At 60.6% G+C, this 21,187-nt stretch overlaps 6 protein-coding genes across 6 annotated transcripts; 1 reads left to right on the forward strand and 5 right to left on the reverse strand.

Annotated features, from left to right (window-relative positions):
• Positions 1-521: 521 nt before the first annotated feature.
• THITE_2120753 (glycoside hydrolase family 76 protein) lies at positions 522-3,163 on the forward strand. The gene is made up of 2 exons (XM_003656269.1): positions 522-629; positions 715-3,163. Exon 2 carries the CDS (start codon positions 790-792, stop codon positions 3,037-3,039), a length of 2,250 nt encoding a protein of 749 aa, XP_003656317.1. The 5' UTR covers positions 522-629; positions 715-789; the 3' UTR covers positions 3,040-3,163.
• Positions 3,164-3,319: 156 nt separating this feature from the next.
• On the reverse strand, positions 3,320-5,369 carry THITE_2069500 (uncharacterized protein). Its single transcript, XM_003656270.1, has 5 exons — positions 5,246-5,369; positions 3,875-5,149; positions 3,720-3,814; positions 3,566-3,646; positions 3,320-3,506 (listed from the first exon to the last, which is right to left on the reverse strand). Exons 1-5 carry the CDS (start codon positions 5,337-5,339, stop codon positions 3,414-3,416), a joined length of 1,638 nt encoding a protein of 545 aa, XP_003656318.1. The 5' UTR covers positions 5,340-5,369; the 3' UTR covers positions 3,320-3,413.
• Positions 5,370-5,850: 481 nt separating this feature from the next.
• THITE_2120758 (uncharacterized protein) lies at positions 5,851-8,526 on the reverse strand. Its single transcript, XM_003656271.1, has 2 exons — positions 8,313-8,526; positions 5,851-8,093 (listed from the first exon to the last, which is right to left on the reverse strand). Exons 1-2 carry the CDS (start codon positions 8,426-8,428, stop codon positions 6,071-6,073), a joined length of 2,139 nt encoding a protein of 712 aa, XP_003656319.1. The 5' UTR covers positions 8,429-8,526; the 3' UTR covers positions 5,851-6,070.
• A 186-nt stretch (positions 8,527-8,712) lies between these two features.
• THITE_2096993 (uncharacterized protein) lies at positions 8,713-11,008 on the reverse strand (the record flags this gene model as incomplete). Its single annotated transcript, XM_003656272.1, has 6 exons — positions 8,713-9,816; positions 9,875-9,995; positions 10,052-10,068; positions 10,125-10,629; positions 10,710-10,812; positions 10,875-11,008. The coding sequence occupies 6 exons, from the start codon at positions 11,006-11,008 to the stop codon at positions 8,846-8,848; spliced, it is 1,851 nt and encodes a 616-aa protein (XP_003656320.1). The 3' UTR covers positions 8,713-8,845.
• A 1,889-nt stretch (positions 11,009-12,897) lies between these two features.
• On the reverse strand, positions 12,898-14,573 carry THITE_2120763 (uncharacterized protein). The gene has a single exon (XM_003656273.1). It carries the CDS (start codon positions 14,404-14,406, stop codon positions 12,928-12,930), a length of 1,479 nt encoding a protein of 492 aa, XP_003656321.1. The 5' UTR covers positions 14,407-14,573; the 3' UTR covers positions 12,898-12,927.
• Positions 14,574-15,111: 538 nt separating this feature from the next.
• Positions 15,112-15,710, reverse strand: THITE_2091489 (uncharacterized protein; the record flags this gene model as incomplete). Its single annotated transcript, XM_003656274.1, has 3 exons — positions 15,112-15,386; positions 15,477-15,601; positions 15,673-15,710. The coding sequence occupies 3 exons, from the start codon at positions 15,708-15,710 to the stop codon at positions 15,112-15,114; spliced, it is 438 nt and encodes a 145-aa protein (XP_003656322.1).
• Between the last annotated feature and the right edge of the window lie 5,477 nt (positions 15,711-21,187).

Here is a 21,187-nt window from a genome sequence, read left to right on the forward strand (position 1 = left end):
ATAGTTGCCCACTGTTGCCCACTGTTGGCTACTGTTGTTCAAATTGGGGTGTGTTGCAGGCACTTGGACCCACTTTCGCCTGGTGTTTGGAAGCGACAACTGTGTAACACCTGCTGCATGAGCCCCTCGGCCAGTCAACTTCGACGATTCCTTCCTCGTCACACACACACTCTTTCCTGCATGGCACAGGACCTGGGTCCCATACCAGGAAGAAATGCCTTGAGTTTTTGTTTGCGGCTGATCTAGCCTCCTGCGCCTTCTGTTTTCTGCGCTTGCTTTTCACGCGTCTCTTTTGGTCACTCATTGCCTCCCCTGTTGATGAAGCAGCCCTCCTCATCAGGGCTGGTCACCACCCACTCACTGCCTGGGCGAAGACGCCGCCCGCCCTTTACAGTCAGATGATACCTTATATCCCCCAGGTTTCTTTTAAAAGGAGGGCATCATGACCTGGTCCTAGACTGAGCAACCCGCAAGCCGTCCCGGGTCCGTCTCTCTTTGTTCCGGCCTTGCCTGGGCTGTCTCGCGAGACCTTCATTTTTTGAAAGTTCAACCTACAGACACCACACCTCGAACCGTTCAACTGGACATTGGTAATGGGTATTATTATCCGCCTTTCTTTGGATCCTGCGGTTCGTACTCATACCTCTTTGGGCACCTGGCTGTGTCAGTGTCAGCCCGTTTTCAGACAACTCATGCTGATAGTCAGCTAGCTAGACCGGATAACGGGACGCCAGCTCTGCCTTGCACTCAGGGCCACTCTTTCACCAATCTACGTACATACACGGCAGCATGCTGGTTGAGTGGGCCGTGGTCGCTGCGGCGGCCACGGCTGTGTCCGCCGTCTCTCCTTGGTCTTCCCTCCCTTTCAAACCGAAAGATGGCGCCAGGGGCAACGACAACCGCCCGCCGCTCTCGGACGACCGCGTGTTCCACGACATGTTGACGGCTTTGAGCGACCTGCAGGACGCCTACTTCCAGCGCTGGGTTGGGACGTGGCCCGAGGGTATCGACTGGACGCGCGCTGTTACGAGCACCCACGTGGCCGCCACGCTGCGCGTCATCTCGGACGCCCTCGAGCTCAGCCTGCCCGACCCGCCCGGCGAGTGCGCGGTCCGCAAGGCGGAGGTCATATCGGGCTACTTCGCCGACGTGATCGCCTACTACTTCGCCGAGGACGCCTTCGCTATCCGCAACCAGGCCTACGACGACATGCTCTGGGTCGTGCTGGGCTGGCTCGAGTCGATCCAGTTCGTCGACGAGCACGGCCGGCTCGCCTCCCGCATGGCCTCCGTAGGGCTGCAGCGCACTCTGCCCGGGGCCTGCGAGACGTGGTACGGCAGCGGCTGGACGCCCGCCTTCGCCCACCGCGCCAGGGTCTTCTGGGAGCTGGCCGCCAAGGGCTGGGACACGACGCTGTGCGGCGGCGGCATGCTGTGGAACCCGGGGCTGATGCCGTACAAGAACGCCGTGACCAACCAGCTGTTCATCTCCGCCTCCGTCGGCATGTACTTGCACTTTCCGGGCGACAGCAACCCGTCGCCCTTCGGCTTCGGCACGCCGCTCGAGCCGCACGACCCGGCCTTCCTCCGCGCGGCCCGCGACGCCCACGCCTGGCTGGCCGCGTCCAACATGACCAACGCGCAGGGCCTCTACGCCGACGGCTTCCACATCTCGGGCCGCAACGGCAGCACACGCTGCGACCTCCGCGACGAGATGGTCTACACGTACAACCAGGGCATCATCCTGTCGGGCCTGCTGGGCCTGTTCCGTGCCACCGGCGAGCCGCGCTTCCTGCGCGAGGGCCACGCGCTGGTCGAGAACGTCGTGCGCGCCACCGGGTGGGATCTCGAGCGCGACGCACCGATGGACGCTCTCGAGTTTGATTTCACCACAGACCCCGGCTCCCGCGTCACTTCCGGTTCCGGTTCCGGCCCCAGGCCTGGCTTCGGATTCAGACAGCAGACGACGAAGACAAAGACGAAGAAGGACCAGAAAAAGACGACTAGCACGAAGCCCCCGCGCCCGCCGCGGCTGCCCCCGTGGCGCGGACTCGGCCGCGCGGGCGTGCTCGAGGAGGCGTGCGACGCGTCGGGCACCTGCTCGCAGGACGCGCAGACGTTCAAGGGCATCTGGATGCACCACTTTGCGGCGTTTTGCGCGCCCGACGCGCTGCGGCCGCGCGCCGGTCCCAGCGCCGCCACCACCACCACCACCTCCTCCTCCTCCTCCTCCGCCACCACCAACACCACCAACACCGCCCCAGCAGCAGCAACAGCAACAACAGCAGCAACAGCAGCAGCACAACCAGCCCCAGATTTTCACGCAACCGCCTGCCGCCGCTACCTCCCCTGGCTGCGGCACAACGCGCGCGCGGCGCTGCAGACCCGCGACGCGCGCGGGCTGTTCGGCATGTGGTGGACCGCGGGACTGCTGCTGCCGCAGAACCACGGCCAGGACCACGGCCAGGACCACGACCATTACGACCACGACCACGACTACGATGGCCTCGATGGCCTCGACGATGGCGACGCGGGGCGCGGGGAGGCGCTGGCGCTGGCGTTGGATTTGTATTTGGAGGAGCTAGCGCGGGAGCGAGAGTGGGAGCGGGAGGGGGGAAGGGAGGAGGGGGGCCAGGTGGTGGATTATCGGAACTGGGGCGTGCCGAGGGATGCGGTGTGGATGAAGCTTGCTGATGCGGATCAGCATAGCGACGATCATGATGATGGCGGTGGTAGTGGCAGTGGTAGTGGTAGTGGTGGTAGAAGCAGTGGCGGCGGTGATGCTGGTGCTGGCGCAGGTGGGCAGGGCCAGAAGCCCTTGGGCGGCACCGGCGGCCGTCACGGCCAGGTTGCTGCGGGGAGGGCCGCCGCGGGTAATGATGACAATAACCTGGGGAAGAGGGGGGAGCAGGAGGTCCTGGGCGCCGCCGCCGGCGCATCCGACCCGAACCTTCGCGGGCGGGGGCGCACGGTGGAGACGCAGGGCGGCGGGCTCGCGCTGCTGCGGGCGCTGTGGGTGGTTTCGAGACATGAGTTATGACGGGCGGCGTTGCTGGGCTTTCTTTGCACTTTGCGTGGCTGGCATGGTTGGTTAGAAGGCGCTTGCTTGAACGCACCTGGGATTGTTTATGGTTAGGCTGGCATTCCTGTTGTTATTCGCTCACGTTATACCCTATGATTGAACTTTAGAGACGAACTCAGGCTAGAACCTGTATATCATGGCTATGCAAAGAAGTCCGTCGGTCCGTGCTGTACGAGACATCGGCGAGAGACGTAAGCAATCATAGTCACTGGGCACTCGTCGTCCGGGCATGGGGTATAGGATTTGACATCTGTTTGAAATACTCGCAGATGGCAAGGGTACCTGGGAGGTAGGTACCCGATATGTACCCAGTATAGTACAGAACCGCTGCATCACCACTCGGCCACTTCTCCGCGGGCCGGCTTCTGCACGCGCACGACCTTGTCGCAGTTGAGCAGACATAGCGGGTCGAAGGCGGCTTTGATCTGGGACAGGAGTCAGCGGGGCTCGTAGCAGCAATCCGGCAGCAGGATGCTGTAATTACCTTTCTCATGGCATCCACGGTTGTCTCGCCCAGCTCGTGGGGAAGGTAGTCCCGCTTGACGAGGCCGACACCGTGCTCACCCTAGAGGAAAAGCGCAGTTAGCAGAAGGGGGACAAAGACATATACCATACCGGGAGGGGCAAAGGGTGCTCACCGTGACGGTGCCCTCCAGCTCCACGGCGCGCTTCACCATGCGGTGGACGCAGTCCTCGGCCAGCTTGCGCTCGGCGTCGCTGTACAGCAGTATTACTATAGAGAGACACGTCAGCTTGGCAGCCAACAGAGAAGCAAGTCCGAATCAAAACACACCGTGGAAATTCCCGTCGCCCACGTGCCCGACGATCGAGCTGGTCAGGCCCGAGGTCTTGAAGTCCTTCTTGGTCTGCTCGATGATGTCGGGCAGCCTGCTCATGGGCACGGCGACGTCGCCGGTCCAGACGCGGTCGCCGGGCCGGCGCTGGGCCATGGTGCTCCACAGGGCGACCTTGCGGGCCTGCCACAGCTCGGCCTGCTCGGCGTCGTCCTTGGCGAAGTCGAAGGACTGGCTGCCGGCGCGGCGGGCCAGCTGGCGCACGATGTCGATCTGCTCCTTGACGCCGCCGGCGGTGCCGGTGAACTTGAAGAAGATGGTGGGCGCCTCGCGCCAGCGGCGGGATGTGGTGCCGTGGGCGTTGATAAAGCGCATCTGGTCGTCGTCGAGGATCTCGACGGCGGCGACGGGGATGCCGTCGGCGACGACGCGGGCGACGCAGTCGGCGGCGCTGCGGATCGAGGGGAAGCTCGCGACGGCGACGGAGGCGGCGGCCGGCTTGACGCACAGCTTGAGCGTCGCCTCCGTCACCAGGCCCAGCGTGCCCTCGGAGCCGATGAAGAGGCGGGTCAGGTCGTAGCCGGCGCTGCTCTTGCGCGGGCGCTGGCGCGTCTTGATGACGGTGCCGTCGGCCAGCACGACGGTCAGCGACAGCACCCACTCGCGCATGGTGCCGTAGCGGTACGCGTTGGTGCCGCTGCAGCCGGTGCCGACCATGCCGCCGATCTGGGCGCCCGGCCCCGGGTCCGGCGGGAAGAAGAGGTTGTGCTGCGCCAGCTGCTCGTTGAGCTCCTCCCAGCCGACGCCCGGCTGCACCACCACGTCGAGGTCCTCCTTGTGCAGCGCGAGCACCTTGTTCATGCGGCTGAAGTCGATGCAGATGCCGCCGCGCGTCGGCGTGTAGTGGCCCTCGAGGCTGGTGCCGCCGCTATAGCCGACCACGGGGATGCGCCGGACGTGGCAGATCTTCATGATCGCGGAGACCTGCTCGGTGGTCGACGGGTACACGACGCAGAAGGGCTTCTGCGCCGGGTCCGTGGGCTGGTGCGACGACCACTCGGACACGGTGTGCTGCTTGATGTCGTCATCGACCGTGCTGACGTTCTCCTGGCCGACGATCTCGACAAAGTCGGCCCACGCGGCCTCGAGGTGGGCCGGGTTGAGCTTGTACGTGGGCGGCCGCGTCGCGTTCAGCGGCAGGGTCGAGCTGGGGTCCACGTCGCGCGGGTACTGGTAGCCCAGGAACCAGCAGGCGGAGCCGACGAAGAAGAGCACTGTCGCGCGGGCAGGTTAGAGCGTGTGCGTGGGGGTGCGCATGGAGGTGCCAGAGGACCGCGGGCTGCACGGTGTGTGAGTGTCTATGTGCGTACTGAAGGTGAAGCTAAAGTTTCGCCCTGTCCGGGCCTGGGCCTGGGCCCGGGCCAGGCGCTGTAGGTCGGCCCGCTCGCGCTCCAGGCGCTGCATGATGCTCTGCGTCAACTGGCCCTTGAACGAGGGCCCACTCGACGGCGGCCTGTTGCTGTTGTTGCTGTTGCTCTGCTCAGTCGACGCATAGCGCGCCGCCGGTACGGCGCGCAAGGCGGCGAGGCATGGTCGGCAGCGAGCTGCTGCAGCTGCGGGCGGCGTCCAGGACTGGTGCCCCAGGCCTTTGGGCATCCTGCCCGCAAGCCGCGACATGACTCGAATTCGGTGCGTGCGCTGAGTCAATTGGCGTCGAATCCGGGCGGGTCTGCAAGGGCTATCCGAGCCGCATGTCGTTCCGCCCGAGGGGTTCCGATCGTTCGTCGTCGGCGTTGTCGAGCCGACGTTTTTAGGAGGTGGAGCTGCTAACGGGCCGTTGGGAAGCTGCGAAAAAAGGTCGACAGCTCCCGGGTGGAGCCCCGCAGAGGCCGCTGAATGAAGCTCGGGACTCCCGGCACCCGGACCCCGAAGACGGCATTCCGGGGCCAAAGCACGCGAACATAGGGAGCCAATCCTTTTCGACCTACCCCGAGCATCCACATGTAGCAGCGAATACTGTATCAGGCAGAGTCAATCACCATATGTCAAAGTTGAATGGATCCAGGGTTTGGGATTTATCATCATGCATCCTATCCTTTTCAATCACCTCGAAGCGGCCCATGCAAAGTGCAATTAAGAATTCTGAGTATCAGCGAATTCCCCCTCCCGACCGCCAGACATCCGCCTTCCACCCCCTATTCCCCAGGCACGACATGAATCTCGAACGTCGGCGCCCCCTGGCCCTCGACGTGCTGCAGGTACGTGTCCAGCTCGACCTGATCGCTCACCGGCAGCGGCAGCTCGCCGCCCTTGCCGTCCTTGACGATGCCCTCGATCTTGTAGCACAGCGCCCCGGGCGTCTTCTGCACGGCCGCGCTCCGCAGCGCGGCGATCGTCCGCGACTCGAGCGGGCAGATCCACTGCCGCGGCGCCGAGCGGAAGAAGACCATCGATGACGAGTTGAGCCGGAAAAAGACGGCGATGGGACCGTTGGACGGTGCTGCTGTTGTCGTCGTCTGCTCCCGTGTCGCGGCGCCATGCCCTTGCCCGGGCTGCCCGTTCGCCTGTGGGGTCTGGGCTGCGGCAGGTGCATGGGCCGGTGCGTTGGCCCCGAGTTGCGCATCTACCATCTCCTGGTCTGTTTGCGGCTCCCCGGGCTCTGCCAGCACTAGACGAGAGCTGAGATGAGGCAATGGCTTTGGCTTGTTGCGGGAGCCCTTGGGCCGTCCCCGCCGACGGGGTTGAGCCGGTGGTGCGGGCGGTGCGGGCGGTGCGGGCGGTGCGGGTGGTGCCGTCTCTGCTGATGGTGCCGTCTCTGTTAACGGCGCCGTCTCTGCTGGTGGCGCCGTCTCCGCTGATGGTGCCGGCTCTGCTGGTTCCGTTGGCCCGGGCGTTTCGAGAACGGACTCCGCGCCGGGTGTCGGGGCTGCCTGAGCGGCCTGATTGCCTGCGGTCTCTGCCGACTGCTTCCGGTCCGGCTTGGGCGCCTTGGGCTTTCGCTTCCTAGGCTTCGGCTTGGGCGGCTGTAGCACCGGTGGCGGTCCGCCCATGCGACGTGCGGCGTCTCGGTACCTCCTCGTGGTCTCGCGGCAAAGCGCGTTGATCGCCCTCATCTTGCGCGCATGGTCGGGATCCGCCGGCCCCGCCGCCACGACACTACTCAGCTCTGGTGAGCTGGCGATCCACCTCTGCTTGAGCGTTTCGAAATACTCCACGCCTTCTTCGAACTTGGACGTGAACTTCTCCTGGGCCAGGATGTTGTAGAGCTGGGCGCGGATAGTCCGCGCCTGGTCCGGATTCAGCCCGAGGATGACCTTGGCGTCGGTCGTGTTGATGCCGTTTGCTACGACCCGCATCCTCTTGGTCACGTCGCACGCGATGATCTCGATAGCAAGCTTCTTCTTCTCCATGTCGGCGGGGTCCCACAGCACGGCGCGGAGGTGCATACTCTCGCGGACCAGCTGGTCCTTGAGCGCCTCCCACCGCTCCGGCCCGGCGAGCGTCTTCTTGTAGACGCCTGCGTTCTCGCAGATGGAGTGGAACTTCTCGCGGACCATCTTGTAGGCTTTGTCGTCGAGCTGCAGGATGTCCTTGGCCTCGGTGAGTGTCGTCTCGGACGGGAAGCGAGGCGGCCCGGGCGGGTCCGCCGGCAGACCGCCGTACGGCCGAGTGTGCCGACGCCGCTTCTTGGCCAACCATCGCTCGTGAGATTCGATTTCGTAGAGCCGCTTCCTGTATTCCCGGCGAGCCTCGCGCATCGCGTCGAGCGTCTCGTCCTGGACCTGTGCATCAGCGGGCGACAGGCCGCCGCCACTGCCACTGCCACTGGCGCCATAATCGTAATAGCCGCCCTGGGGCTCGTTTCCCTGATCGTGTCCGTTGTCAAGCCCATTTACGCCGTTGTCGCGGTCGTGCTGCGCTGCGTCGCCCTCGGCTCCGTCATCATCTGGGGCCTGAGTCTGTTGCCGTGCGGGATTGACCATTCCATATGTGCTGACGGAGGACCGCAACTTCCAGCCGTGCCTGGCCCGAACTCTCGCCACCTCGCGCTCGCCAACCTCGTAGCCCTCGCTGACGAGGATCGCGACCATGTCCTTCTGGGAGACATTCCGCTCCCACAGTTCGCGCACCCGGGCCACGAACTGCTCATTCTTGTACAGCGGGTTCTGCTTGTTCGGGAATTTCCACCCCGAGAAGGCGGTCTGAAAGGCGCGTCGGCTGCGGAGGCACCGCCATGGTTAGCAACCAGAGCTGTTGAGGATCTACGCAGTACAGAGCATCCGTAAAGCAAAGGGAGTGCAGCGTTGCGATCGGTACGGTGGGCCGGCTCCGACAATGCCACATTACGGGTTGAGTCCGGCGGCGTGAATGTGCCGAGACGACTAGAGTACGGATACGACGAGGGAGAAGAGCCAGAATAATTCCGAACCGACATACCTGGGGGTGAAATTATGCTCCTCCCGCATATACTGGATCACCTCATCCAACGACTTGTTCTCTTCCACATACAGCCGGTAGCAGATATCGCGATAGAGTCTCCAGCGGTACACCATGGTTGCTGCGGTTGTCGGTGGAGGAGTGGTTCAGCGCGTTGAAAAGGGTTTTGAGGAAAGTTGCTCTGCGGCGCGCCGGAGGTTCTGCGCAGTTGGTATGCAACGCTCGCTGGACGTCCGTGCACTGCACTCAGTAATCTTAGGTTATTTCGAGCTTGCTCTCATTAACGTTACTGTTTTTAACACTGTAATTACTGACTTGCTGACCTGCTGGCCCCTGAGCACCGCACGCGGAAGGAGCAGATGTGCATACTTGCATTGCATGGCTATAAGTGCAAGAAATTAGTAGGATTAGGTTCGCATATTTGCCCAGGTTGAGCAATCCTACTTTCGAGTAAATTCGAACTGCCTCACGGATAGATATGGCATCACAAGCGGAGTATACCTACCTCTGTCCGGATATCCTTCCCTTCCTTCCTACCTCAGGTACTCTGAACCCCGCTTCGCCGCATTGTCCTTCGCCGCCTTCTCCTTCGCCAACCCAATCACATCCACCCACTCCTCCGGCCGCCGCCTCCCGCCCGGATAGGCCTCATTCAAGTATCCCTCGACCTCGCGCGCAAACCCCAGAAGCTGCTCCTCCATCCCCCACTCAGCCATAGCCATCAGCCCGACCGGCAACATCCCCTCGCCCTGCGCCGGCTCGACATACCCGGCCGGGCACGTCACGGCGGGACAGCCGCTCATGTTGGCGACCCACACGAACCGCATGCTGCGGATCGTCTGGTTGCCGTCGCTGCTCCCGTACGCGTCGTCGCCCGCGTGGCGCGGCCACCCGGCCATGGGCGTCGTGGGCGTCAGCACCAGCAGGCCCGGGTGCGCGGCGAACAGGAAGGCGAGGTGCTGCATCAGCACCTGGCGCAGCTGCCCGTAGCGCAGGTAGTCGGCCGCGGGGGTCTGCGCGCCGATGCCGACGTTGATGCGGTTCGGCCGGTTGAGCAGCCGCAGGTAGTGCGCCGGGTTGCGCGTGCGCCCGCGCGCGTCCGCCGCCGCCTCCGTCAGGCACGTCGCCGCGTGCGCGATCTGCCCCTCGCGCAGGAAGGGCAGGCGGATGTCGACCGCGGTGTAGCCGCACCGGCTGGTCAGGTGGGCCACGGCCGCGTCGTAGATGCGCTGCACGTCGGGCGACGCCGTGGCCACCCACTCGCGGCAGATGCCGAGGTATTTGGGCGCCGAAGGGTCCGGCGGCGTGGACACGGCGAAGAGGTTCTGCGCCGGGTCGTCGGGGATGGGCTGCGCCATGAACCGGTAGGCGATCGTCAGGTCGGCCGCGGTCGCGGTCATGGGCCCTACGACGCACACGGACGAGCTCATGCCGCAGGTCCGGTTGTGGGTCGGCTTGAGGCCGTAGACGCCGCAGAAGGCGGTGGGGATCCGGACGCTGCCGCCTGGAAGATGTCAGGACGCACCGCGGTCAGAGGAGCGGAAAGGGGGGGGTGGACTCACCTGCGTCTGTCCCGACGGTGATGGGAACAAGGCCGCCGCTGAGCGCGGACCCTGCGCCTGCCGACGACCCGCCTGTGTAGTACGATTTGTTGTACCAGTTGGTGGCCGTTCCGGTGGCCGGCTTGGCGGGATGTTAGCTTCTTCCCGGTATCTGAGACAACGCAGCGAGACACTTACGTTGCAGCCAGTTGTGTCTAACCCGCCCGTCAGCTGGGATGACCTTTCTCAATGGGCAACTGAATGTACTTACCCATGCCCACCTCATGCTGGTTCATCTTCCCCATCATGATTGCGCCGGCCTCTTCCAGCCGGCGCGCTGGCCAAGCCGTCTCCTTCGCGGGCTTGTTGAAGTACTCCTGCGTCTTGTCCACCTTCATGCCCATCGTCGACACGAACCCCTTCACGTCGACGTCGTCCTTCACACCGAAGGGCACGCCGTCCAAGATGCCCAGCGGCGTGCCCGCCGCCCACCGCTCCGTCGACGCCCGTGCCGCAGCCAGCACCTCGTCCACGTTGCTCTGCGTCCAGGCCACCGCGTACTTGGACTGCTCCTGCACGTCCCGGCGGATGAGCGGCAGCAGCGCCTCGGCCACCTGCAGCGGCGTCGCCTGCCCGGACTTGTACAGCGCGTGGTAGTCGGCTGCCGAGTAGAAGCGGCCGGCGAGGTCGGCGGGCTGCGGCTGCTGCAGCTCGGGCCCCAGCTCGAGCATGCCCGCTGCCGGGGCGCTGTCGTCAGCGAGGGGGATGACGTTGGGCTTTTTCCTCCGAAGGGAGGAGGGGGTTTTGTCTTAGTTTCGGTTTCAGAGCATGTCCTGCAACGAAGCGTCGGACTTACATGGATCCGCCACGGCACGCCCTCGAGGTCGGAGATGAGCCGGGGCTGGCCGAAGTTGGCGTTCGCCCAGAGCAGTTTCCGGATCCATTCTGAGCTTTCGGCTCTGGTGGGAGTCAGGGCCTGTTCGGATCGGTTCGAGGGCATGGGAGGAGATGGAGCACCCACATAATTGAGGCGACTACGAGCGGCAGCCCGCGAAGGGCCGGGTTCTTGTCCTTCTCTTGGCGGTATTCCAGCGCAGAGGCTGGCGCCTCTTTCGCGCCTGGGTGGTTGGCAAACCGGCGATTCTGAGGAGCCATTGTGGTTGATGTGAGCGATTCGCGTGAACTTCAGTGTAAAAGAGAGGAGTTTCCGGCCTCTCTAAGCTGTCGACCAACGGCTGAAGTTGCGCTGGCGCTGTTTGCTGCTGATTAAATACGCCGCAGGAAGTTCCCAACCCGCGCCGCCGTGTTGCCAAGCAATGACGCTGAATTTCCCAAAAGGATCAGGGGATTCGTTCCTTCATGGACCAACACAATACCACACAGTAATCCTGAAGTCAAAATCCCGTTGGTGTGTTCACAGTGTTTAAGGTATAACTGTATATTTGTCTTAGGTTGAGCAGGAAGCGACTTGCACTGTGTAATGAAAGCCGAACATTCCTCCGGGCATCACAAAGCATCGGACTCTGGAGGCGCTCGACTCCTGTTTGACAGCTGGGTCAGGGGTTCGTCATTTAACTCGGGTAGTTAAAGGCGGGGCCCACTCACCGATAACGTTACCTCGGCTGACTAGGTCCATCCGACAGCAGTCGAGGCACAGGCCTCTCAAACCTGCACAAGACGGAGAGTTAGAAACGCAGAGTAGAAGTACACAGTTGACATACTCTACAACCGATTACTAGAATCCGCACGGAGTATAGTAAAAGGCTTAGAAAGAACGAAGTGCCGGCAAAGCTGCATGGGGGAAAGCAGAAAGCGTTGTAAAAGAGGACGAAGCAGTAGCAACAAAGCAGTAGCAACGGCTCTTGAACGACAGGGTAGGCACATTCAACCTCCCTGTTTCCTGGATGATGTTGGTCCAACGCCACGGCAATAGCACTCTCAGACCCAACGGACACTTCAATATCAAGTCAACACATCCTTTGTCCGAAAACGCAAAGCATGTTAGATTCCAAGCAAGCATGCAACGCTTGATCTACCAAGCCAATGTGTCCCTCGCAAAGCCAATTCACACAGCCGACTGCAGGCGAGACCGCCAAGGGCAATCGGGAATCAGCCACGCCCCGAGGCCATCCCACGACCCATTCCCATGCCATCCCATGCCATGCCACACCCTTAACGATCGCGAGAAGAGAAAACGAGCCCCCAAAATGCAAAATCCCAGGGCCCAGAGAAGCGCTTCAGAGAAACCGTGCCGAGCGAGCCACACCGCCTGATCCAACCCGGTCCCAAAGAAACCAAGCGCAAACGGACCCCTGCCAACCGACCGACCGAGTGACCGTCTAAAAGAATCCCCAACCGGAGCCAGAATCGTGGTCTGCCGTGACGAACGTATGCCCCTTAAACCCCACCCAGGGGGGGGTTCCCGTTGCCCAAGACCCAACCCAACCGCACACACAGGCGTCCCAATATGGGGAACACACAAACGACCGTAAGAAAGAAAAAGGACCCGGGTGATACATAACATGAGTAACGAAAGGATGAGAAAGAGAAAAGACCAACTCCTCCAGACGCCGTTGCCACTGCCGCCAGCTATGTGACTGGGAGATGGGGTGTGAAAAAGAGAGGAGAACAAACAAAGAACCTGCCTCCAGTTCCTTCTTTACAAAAGAAGGAAGGCCAGCCCTTAAACGCCTGGAAGAAGTCATTCCCAAATGCCCGATACCGTGACTGCGCTATCATGCCGTCGTTTCTTTCTGTCTGTATGAACACAGCGCGGGGGACGATGAGTGTAATTGTTTGAGGTGGGGGTGGGTGCGGTTCGTTTTGGTTCGTAAAGTCGTCTAAGGCCGACGAATCATGATGAACTTCAAAGGCGGAGTGATGGATGGATGGATAGCTGGGGATGAGAGTCGTGTTCAGGATGAAACAACGCGGGCCAGGCCGTTGTCGTCCATGTCTGTGTCCGTGCGGGTCAACCGCATCGATGCAGCCATGTCCGGCTTGGTCCTGTTCTAACCCAAGCCCAACAACAGCAGCAGCCGGCACACGACAAGTCGAATGGTGCGGGGAGCGAGCTAGTGCCGGCTCAGCCGGAGCAGCTTCGTCCTCAGCCAGAGGAGGAAGCCATGCCAGTAGCTCTGTGTCTTCCGCTTGGCGCTGCTGCCCCTCCTGGGGCGCGTCTGCTCGAACTGCACGTCGTGCACCGTCACGCCAAACGAGGGCGGCGCCTCGACCGGGACGCTATCGTACCGGCGGCTGGCGAACCCCACCGGCTTCTCTGTCTGGGCGTACATGTCCGTCGCCTCGTTGTCGGTATGACGGCGTCGACCAATGCCAAGCCCGACGCCGCCGCTCTTGGCCGGAGCAGAAGACGCCAGACGCGAGGTTGAATGGGCGAAGAGACCGCCGACAGGCGAACTGTTCGCACCAACGCCTGCACCGGTAGGGGCCGAGACGGTCGAGAGCGCCGTGGGGGTCCTCTTGCGGTGGAATGACGGGCGCGATGGTGCTTCCCCTTTCTCGATGCGGGTGGCCTCCTTGTTCTCGCGACGCTCGCGCTTGCGGATCATCTCCCGGTCGTACTTCTCCTCCTTGGCCCGCTCGCGCTCTTCGAACTTGCGGCGGGCGATGCGAATGTTCTCTTGGCGAGTCGCCGTGTCCAGCTCGGACCGGCTGCGCAGGCGCGGGAATTGGCCCATATCGAGCGACGCGCGCAGGGGGGGTAAGTGCGATTGCTGCTGATGGGAGGCGGAAACGCTGCCGCCACAGCGCAGGCTTCCGGTGGGGGAGTCGAGCGTGTCGACTGCGCTGACGCTCAGGCTATGCGCATTAACATGGAGGTCGGAGTGGCTGCCGGTGGGAAGACTGCCGGGTACGAAGCGCGAGGATGTCGCAGTCGTCCCGGACACAGATCGACCGGTAATGATGCGGAGAGAGGGTGGGTTGGATGCGGGAATGTCGGGAAACGAGGAGGTCCGCTGACTGTTCAGTGACGGCCGCCTGAGAGTCGACTGCGAGGCAGCTGGCAGTTGTGGCTGCGAGAATGTATGCGAGTGCGCATGCGAATGCAAGTTGGGGGTGGCAGTCGCCTGAAAATCGCTATTGTCCTCGTTTTCGGTTATCGTGGGCGAGCAGTCCCGCCCATTGTCAAAAGACGCCAGGGAGTTAGCATAGGACAGCGGCGGTGTTGACGTTCGCGGTGTCTGGGCGAAAGGATGCACGAAGGCACCACCGCGAGGTCCGCTGCCGGCTGAGGTTTGAGAGCCAGACCGGCCATGCTGGAACTTGGGGTTTGGGCGGAAGCCGCTTCCTGCGCCGGCAGCCACGATGCTGTCATTTGCCCCAAGCCCTCCTGCAAATCCAAAACTCACATCCTTCGCCTCCCAATCATCCCCAACCAGCTGCTCGACCTGCTGCTCATCCCACCCGCGATCCAAATCCAGCGAGTTCTTTTCCGAGTGCGACAGCTTCTTCAGTATCGGCTTGACCACCTTGCCCTTCGACTTGGTAATCTTGTTCGCCACGCCACCCGGCTGGCCACCTAAGAACGCCATGTTTCCGATATACCGGCCGCTGCAGCTGCACGACCGGAACAGAGCCCCGTCCGCACGTCCACTCGTCCACACACACGCCGTCAGCGAGGAAACACCGGGGACGAGTGCGAGAGACGACGACCCGCCCAGCCCACAAGGAGTTGTTTATTCGGCGCTGCCGCCGTGTCAGGCACGACACGACGAGCGCGCGGTCGAGACGGCTACCGGGATATCCTTTCAGAGAGCATCGAAGATAAACGGCGCTACCGCAGCAAAAGAATGAGGGTATCTCGTCGTCGTCTCTGCAGCCAGTGGCCCGAGCCAAAAGGTAATTTCCCGCGCGCACACGCAAGATATGCACACACAAAATCTCTCAATCACGTTCCGATATCGAGCGAAGCACACAGGGGGTGCTGGCAGGTTTGCACAGGTCGCAAGTCGGATCGTCCGGGTCGCACCGGGGACGGTCGGGCAATTGAAGGAGCGCGGTCAGAGAGCGTCCGGCTGCCCGGGAACAAAGAGCGAGTCCTCTGGCATGAGGATGCTGTTGGAGGATGACGAATTCCAGCCAGGCGAAAAAGGGACTCGAGAGGATGATGGGTGGATGTGTAACTCTGTGGTCTTGCGACGGGAACGGGAGCGGAATAAGCCCGGGGAGACTGCACCACACCACCAATGCAGCAGCAAAAGCCCGGATCGACGAACCACGCCGATTACAGTTCAGCCTCATTCTCTTTGGCCCACGGGCGAGCTGCGACTGTGGGGAAGAGGAGGGGTTGGCAAGGGTGTCTTGCCCGGGGCTTGGGCCCGCGGTGGACACCACCGCGCGCGGGGGCCCTGGACACCGAGTCGGCCAGTGAGCGGTCTGCAACCCTCAGCAGTGCCCGCGCCCGTGACCGCGCCCTTGTTCGTCAGCCACACGCTCTGCCCGTCACGCGTCGGGCTGATTGGCAGCCAGCGCGGGAACCGGAACACCGGATGGCGGGCGCCACTACGATTGGCTACGAGAAGAGGAGGAGGGGTGAATTTCGCTATCGGCCAGACCACGGTCGCGGCCGGCCGGAAACACCAACAACTTTTTGTGGACGCACACGGCAGCGTTGTGGAGGTCGCAGGTTGCGCATGTTTCTCTCCGCTTGTTTTCGCCGTGTTGTTGTGGCGACGGTCGGCAACGAGCGACGCGGAATGCGCGTCCTTGCCGGCGGTCAAGCTGGCCCTGGCTCTCACCAGGGTTCGAGGTCAATAGCGCCAGGCCGGATTCAGACGATCCTGACCAGGACGGTGGACACCGCACCCGGCGGGCCGGTCTTCGCGATCTTGGCCATCACTCCATACGGAAAGAGAGAGTCTCGCTCTGCTTGCAGTTGACTCCTCGGAAGATTCCAGTCGAAGCGACCTCGTTTCTACAGGAGCCGGACGGATGCGGAGTGGCAACATAGACGTTTTCCTGCAGATGAGTGAGATGGTTGCATTTCCATGCCAGTTGACACGAGTGTCAAAACACGAGAGTCGAACAAGTCATGACATCAACGAAATCACGGAATTTCCGGGTTTCTTGGGAAACCTCGCCTCCCTCGCGGGCGCCGGCCAAGGTTACTTTGCAGGCAGGTCGGCCCGCGTCGTTTCGCACTTGCGCCTTCTCGATTCGTTCGACTCCCTGGTGGCGGCGATGCGAAGTGCTGACCAAGAGTCGAAAGGACCCCGCGTCGGTCTTTCGGACAACTAACCCCTCATCCAAGGACAAAAATAGACCGTACCATCAAAAGTTCGTACACAGGTCCAATCGCTGATTTGCAATGAGCATTCACTTGGAGAACAGCACAATAGGATATTCTGGGATTTCTCGACAAGCCGTTCTCTTTCATTGTCTTCTCGTTCGATATCCGTCACGGTGCCTTCCTTGCAAGGGAATTTGTTTTTGGTGGACACTGTTGGTGGGGTCCCTGCCGGGATCCCCGGCTGGGTCTTCAGAAGGCGGTGAACAGTGGAGTTCGGCTCGACGGCCGAGGCAGAGGAACACTGGAAGCAGCGGTGGCTGCCCGGGGCAATCGCCAAAAGGGGCAACTGTTCTTCTGTGCCTCGACGACCAAAAATTTGTCGCCGTTGCTCCGCGGCAACGAGTCGATCGATTGACAAGAACGTTCTCAGTTGATGAGGCCCTCCAAGCAAGCTGCTGGAGAGTTCAACGGTGTCAAGTCGACCGCGAGATGCCGCAGAGCAGTCGACCGGTCGCTGCTTGTCCTTTCACCAATTCCTGCCCCTCCGAGAGATGGAGCGAGCGAAGTCGCCGTAGGAACAAGACGCAGCCCGCTTGGTGGCTGATGGTTTCTCTGAAGTTAGAGTGACGGCGTTGCTGACGAGTTCTGGGAGGGCAACGTTCTCATAGCAATCCCAAGGTGTTTTCCCCTTCACTCGCTGCGTTGGCCTAATTGGTATGCAAACTTTGGGTCGAAATCTCTCTGCCCGATTGTGGAAAGGCACCAACGGAGAGCGCCAGCTTTTCTACTTTAGTCTGGCCTAAACTTTCTATATCTAAACCAGTATATGTTTAGATAGGTTTCTCCTCCCGGGCAGCGAGGAAAGCAGACACACAGGTTAGAGCACCCGACCTACGTCGACAGGTCTGCAGTGATCCGGCGGTTTTCCGCCACTTCATACTATGACGGAAATATGTAACGGCAGGTCGAGATCGTGATGCTGATACTCAGCCAAGCAGAAAGATGGTTTGCGGTTCCCGTCCAGGCGCCGCTTCTGTAATAGCATTACCATCAACGTGGAGGACGGATTGGAGATTTATGAGAGCAGAAGACAGGCGTTCCTGAAGATAAAAAAAAAAGAAAAAAAAGAAAAAGAGAAAAAAAGAAGAAGAGAAAAAAAGAGAAAAAGAGAAAAAGAGAAGAGAAAAAGAGAAAAAGAGAAAAAGAGAAAAGAGAGAGAGAGAGAGAGAAAATAGAAAAAAAAAAAAGCTATACGGGCAATCACCCAGTAGACAGCGGCTAAAACCACGATCTGGCTAATCTAGACCCGTGGTGAGCTATTTCATACTCGAAGAGTGGCACTTGAGTCACATTCCAGACTTAGTTCATAGACCATAGACCTCATATGAGGTTAGAGAGCTCGTCTTCAACCCCTAGAAGACCATTGTCGTCCCCAGGTCACAGTTCACCTGGTACAGGCTGGGTGGTTTTGAAAGCCGGTTCTCTGAGCCCCTGAACTACCAACATATGTCACAACGGGCAAAAGGACATCCTTGCCCTGCAAAGGCCAGGGGCACCCTATATACTGTGCGCGACAACATACCAATTCCCAAGTAAGCGCCATTGCCGTCTATATTGAGATATTGTGCGGTGCTGTGAGTGGGCGGCGCCAGGATAACAAGCGCAGATACAGTGTGACTACCAGCCAGATTCACCATCCAGAATTATTTTATCGTCAGTCTCTGTAACTAGGGCGGTCCTCGATCATGCGGTGTGAGATTGTCACAAGAACCGCGAGAAAGAGGGATGTTGGGGAGCAATCAGAGTTGCCACGCCAAGCCGGTGGTTTCCCTTGCCCAACAGAACCAAGTCGTCCAGAAGGCGGGAAGAAGGGGCCGACTGCACCCTCTCCGCAAACGTGTCCGTTCTCTATGCCTTCTGCGGTGATGGGCATAGAGATGTGGCAGCATGAAGGATCGAGCCCACGCCCAAGCCCACCGCACACGGACCCAACTGACGACACCCATGCTTCCAGCAGCGGAGGGCCTGGCTCTGGCGGCCTAGACACTTCTCTCAAGACGGCTGGGAAGAAAAAGTCGTATCTAGCTCCAGCTGTTCTTTGCCGTCGCTGGCGGTGGACAGGGAAGACCACCCGGGAAGGTTCAGCAGAACTGCTCTCGGCTCATCCACTCCACCCTATAGCTCGCGAGCAGCCAAGACGAAGGAAAAGCAGAGGAAGTCATCCCCGAGGACGGTGCGAGTATGTGCCTTGCGCTCAATGACACCTGCTTGGACAGAGAAAGAGGGATGAGTCGTCTGTGAAAACAGTACTTGGTAGAAAGGGGCCAGAGCTAGATCGACCAACAAATCCTTGTCAAGGGCAGACGGGAATTCAACGAGCTCCAATGTACGCCCGTCTCTCCGGCGTGCCCTTGCTACTTCTGCGCTAGATGTTTCCTGCCTTCGAGTGAGCCAGGAGGCGAGTTCCCTCGATGACCTGAACCGATCGTCGTCTCTAACTGGACTGTCAACATCTATGCGGGCACAGAGGTGTTACCTCCGGAGTCTGTGGTGAGCTTTGAAGATCTCGGTTAGGTCTTCAGACTTGTGGGAACACACTGTTAGACAGGAGCGCATCGTATGGACATGAGGCACTTTTACTCCACCATCTTGGTGTTCCTCTTCACTTGGGGCTGGCTGTCTATCATCTGCTGTTGGCTATTGGCTGTTTGCTGTTGGCGAGAATCCTAGAGCCCAAGAAAGACGGAGCTCGCCACTAGAGGCGTCTGACCAGTTGATCGAAACATGCAAGAGGCTGGAGTTGCAAGACCATCCCCCAGCTCTCCGAGGGCTGTTCAACACACGCCGGGACATGACGAGACGCGATACAGATGGGCCGAAGTGTACACTTACACGATGAGGAAGCAGAAGGGGTCTAAGGCCAGGCATTCAGAGTCCCTGACCAACTAGAGATTATCAGTCTTCCATTTCCGGCGGCTATGACAGGTCTCGACTCCCAGCCAGCTGAGGGTTGATCATGAGCGAGGCACCAGAAAGCTCCCGTGCAGGTAAGGATCGCCCGTCCTTCGTCATCACCAACGGGACTAGTCTCCTCACGCAGCCATTAGCACGAGATCTAGAGCGGCGTGTGCCACAACATGGCTGACTTCTCTTCTACCCCATCTAGTCGAGCTGCTAGTTGCAAGAAGGACGGGCTATGGCCATTCATCCAAGACAATTACTAGCTCCTTCCAGTCATAACACCTGGAACAAAGGCGAGGTCCGCCCCTGGACTCCCGGAGGCGGTCTTGGCGCACCTCCCAGCGCTGAAGACGAGGCTCTGTTTCCTGTTTAACGGTCACGGTTACGTGGGATCTCCATTCTGGGTGGGCTCTGCGAGGAGAACCTGGGACGACGGACGAGCGAAGGCTAAGGTACCCTACCCTGCCTCCGTGCCTCGTGCCTCCTCTCTGCCTCGAGCCACTAGGTATTCGGGGGATTGGATCCAGGGTCTTCGGCGGCCAGCCTGGATCGATCCAGGAGACCTGTTCGCTTCGTTTCAGCAAACCGACGCATCTCAAAGGTTTAAATTCGGTTTTGATGACACAAGGCGGGAACTTTCCTCTGATGCCAGGTGAGGCTTGGATGCCTGCTTTATTCCATGGTTCTGCCGTGTTGGCTGATACGATGGGCGGCTCTGAGCTCTGTGCGCTTGCATCAGAGATGCCTGGAAAGGCAGCATGAGGTAGCAGGATGTAACCAAAAACCCAAGCGCATATGTAGCAGGACGGCGCCATTGTCAGGGTTCGCCGAGAAAATTTTCTGCGCCCTGGCTCACCGGCTGTTGTTCCAAAAACAACCCGGTCAGAGGAAAAGCGATGGCTTCCCGCTCGGCGCCGAAAGATGCCGCTTTCGTTGCATGACGATGTGAGCATCCCACGGCACAGTACGTGGACTACCGAAGCACATCATCCAGATCGTTCGCCCGCCCCGGAAGACCCTTCCTGCTTCCCCGGACCATGTATTCCCGCACGAGCCGCACTTGCGCTTGGTCAGTGTACATACACTCCACGCTCACTGGGCCCGTTCCGGTGGAGTTGGAACGCGGGTTGCCCGCGCGGGGAGGCTTGGATCGACAACGGTGAAGATAATCTGGCCGTTTCGTCCCCGAGGAGAATGACTGCCACTGGCCCTGCAATTGCTGCGGTGCGTATGTCGCGCGTCCTGCAGTGCGCGGGGCAGATGCGGAGGGCTGATGCGGAGGGCTGATGCGGAGGAGATGAGAGAAGGATCACCTAAGTGCGCCTCTCTCGGGATTGCGCAACGGCCATGCCGAGATAAGAGCACCCCTGGGTACTGTACACTGCACTAGTTGTCGCCGCTATGACAGTTCCGGAAAGCCGAGGATCGTGGAAACAACGGAACCGAGGCGAGCGTTCGGTTACCTCACGGAATGTTGGTGTTGCGAAGGTTCCAGCTCGTCAGGGGTCCTGGGTTCGCAGTGGTTGGAATCGATCGATCTCCATGCAAGAGAGCGGCAGAGAAACCTAGCAGCAAATTGCGCACGCACGAGGGTCCGATTGAATGCAGCAGTCTCGTTGTCGGGGCCATGCGCGGTAACGTTATTCCGTAATGAATTCAGTTGATCGTGCCTGCCGAAAGTACCTCCACGGGAGGAGGGAAATGAGGGTACCGGGGCCGGAAATGGCCTCTCCTGTCCCAGTTTCGCTGTTACCGTCACACTCGCAACCGGCAACCGGCAACGGCAACAACATGAACTCCCAGATAACGTCAATGCAAACTTGAGACTCGCCAATCCCTTCGCCATTCATCTTCATGGTGTCTTTCGAGAAACACGGCTTGATATGCCCCCCACCGGCGCGGCCGCCTCCCCTGTGGGACCGTGCGGGAAAATGCTTGGCGCGCGGTCGCTCCCGGCCCTGCCATTGTTGCCCGCACCACCCTAGTCAATGTTAGCTCGGGGAGTTAACGTTCGCCAGAGAAACGATCTCCCGTGACTCTCTGAGGCTTCCGATGAGTTCTACGGAAGTCGCTACCAAAAGAATCCGCACACCGCCTTGAATGCCAAGCCTGTAAGCCATTGT

The sequence above is a fragment of the Thermothielavioides terrestris genome, chromosome 5 (assembly GCF_000226115.1).
Source record: "Thermothielavioides terrestris NRRL 8126 chromosome 5, complete sequence".
Taxonomy (NCBI): domain Eukaryota; kingdom Fungi; phylum Ascomycota; class Sordariomycetes; order Sordariales; family Chaetomiaceae; genus Thermothielavioides; species Thermothielavioides terrestris.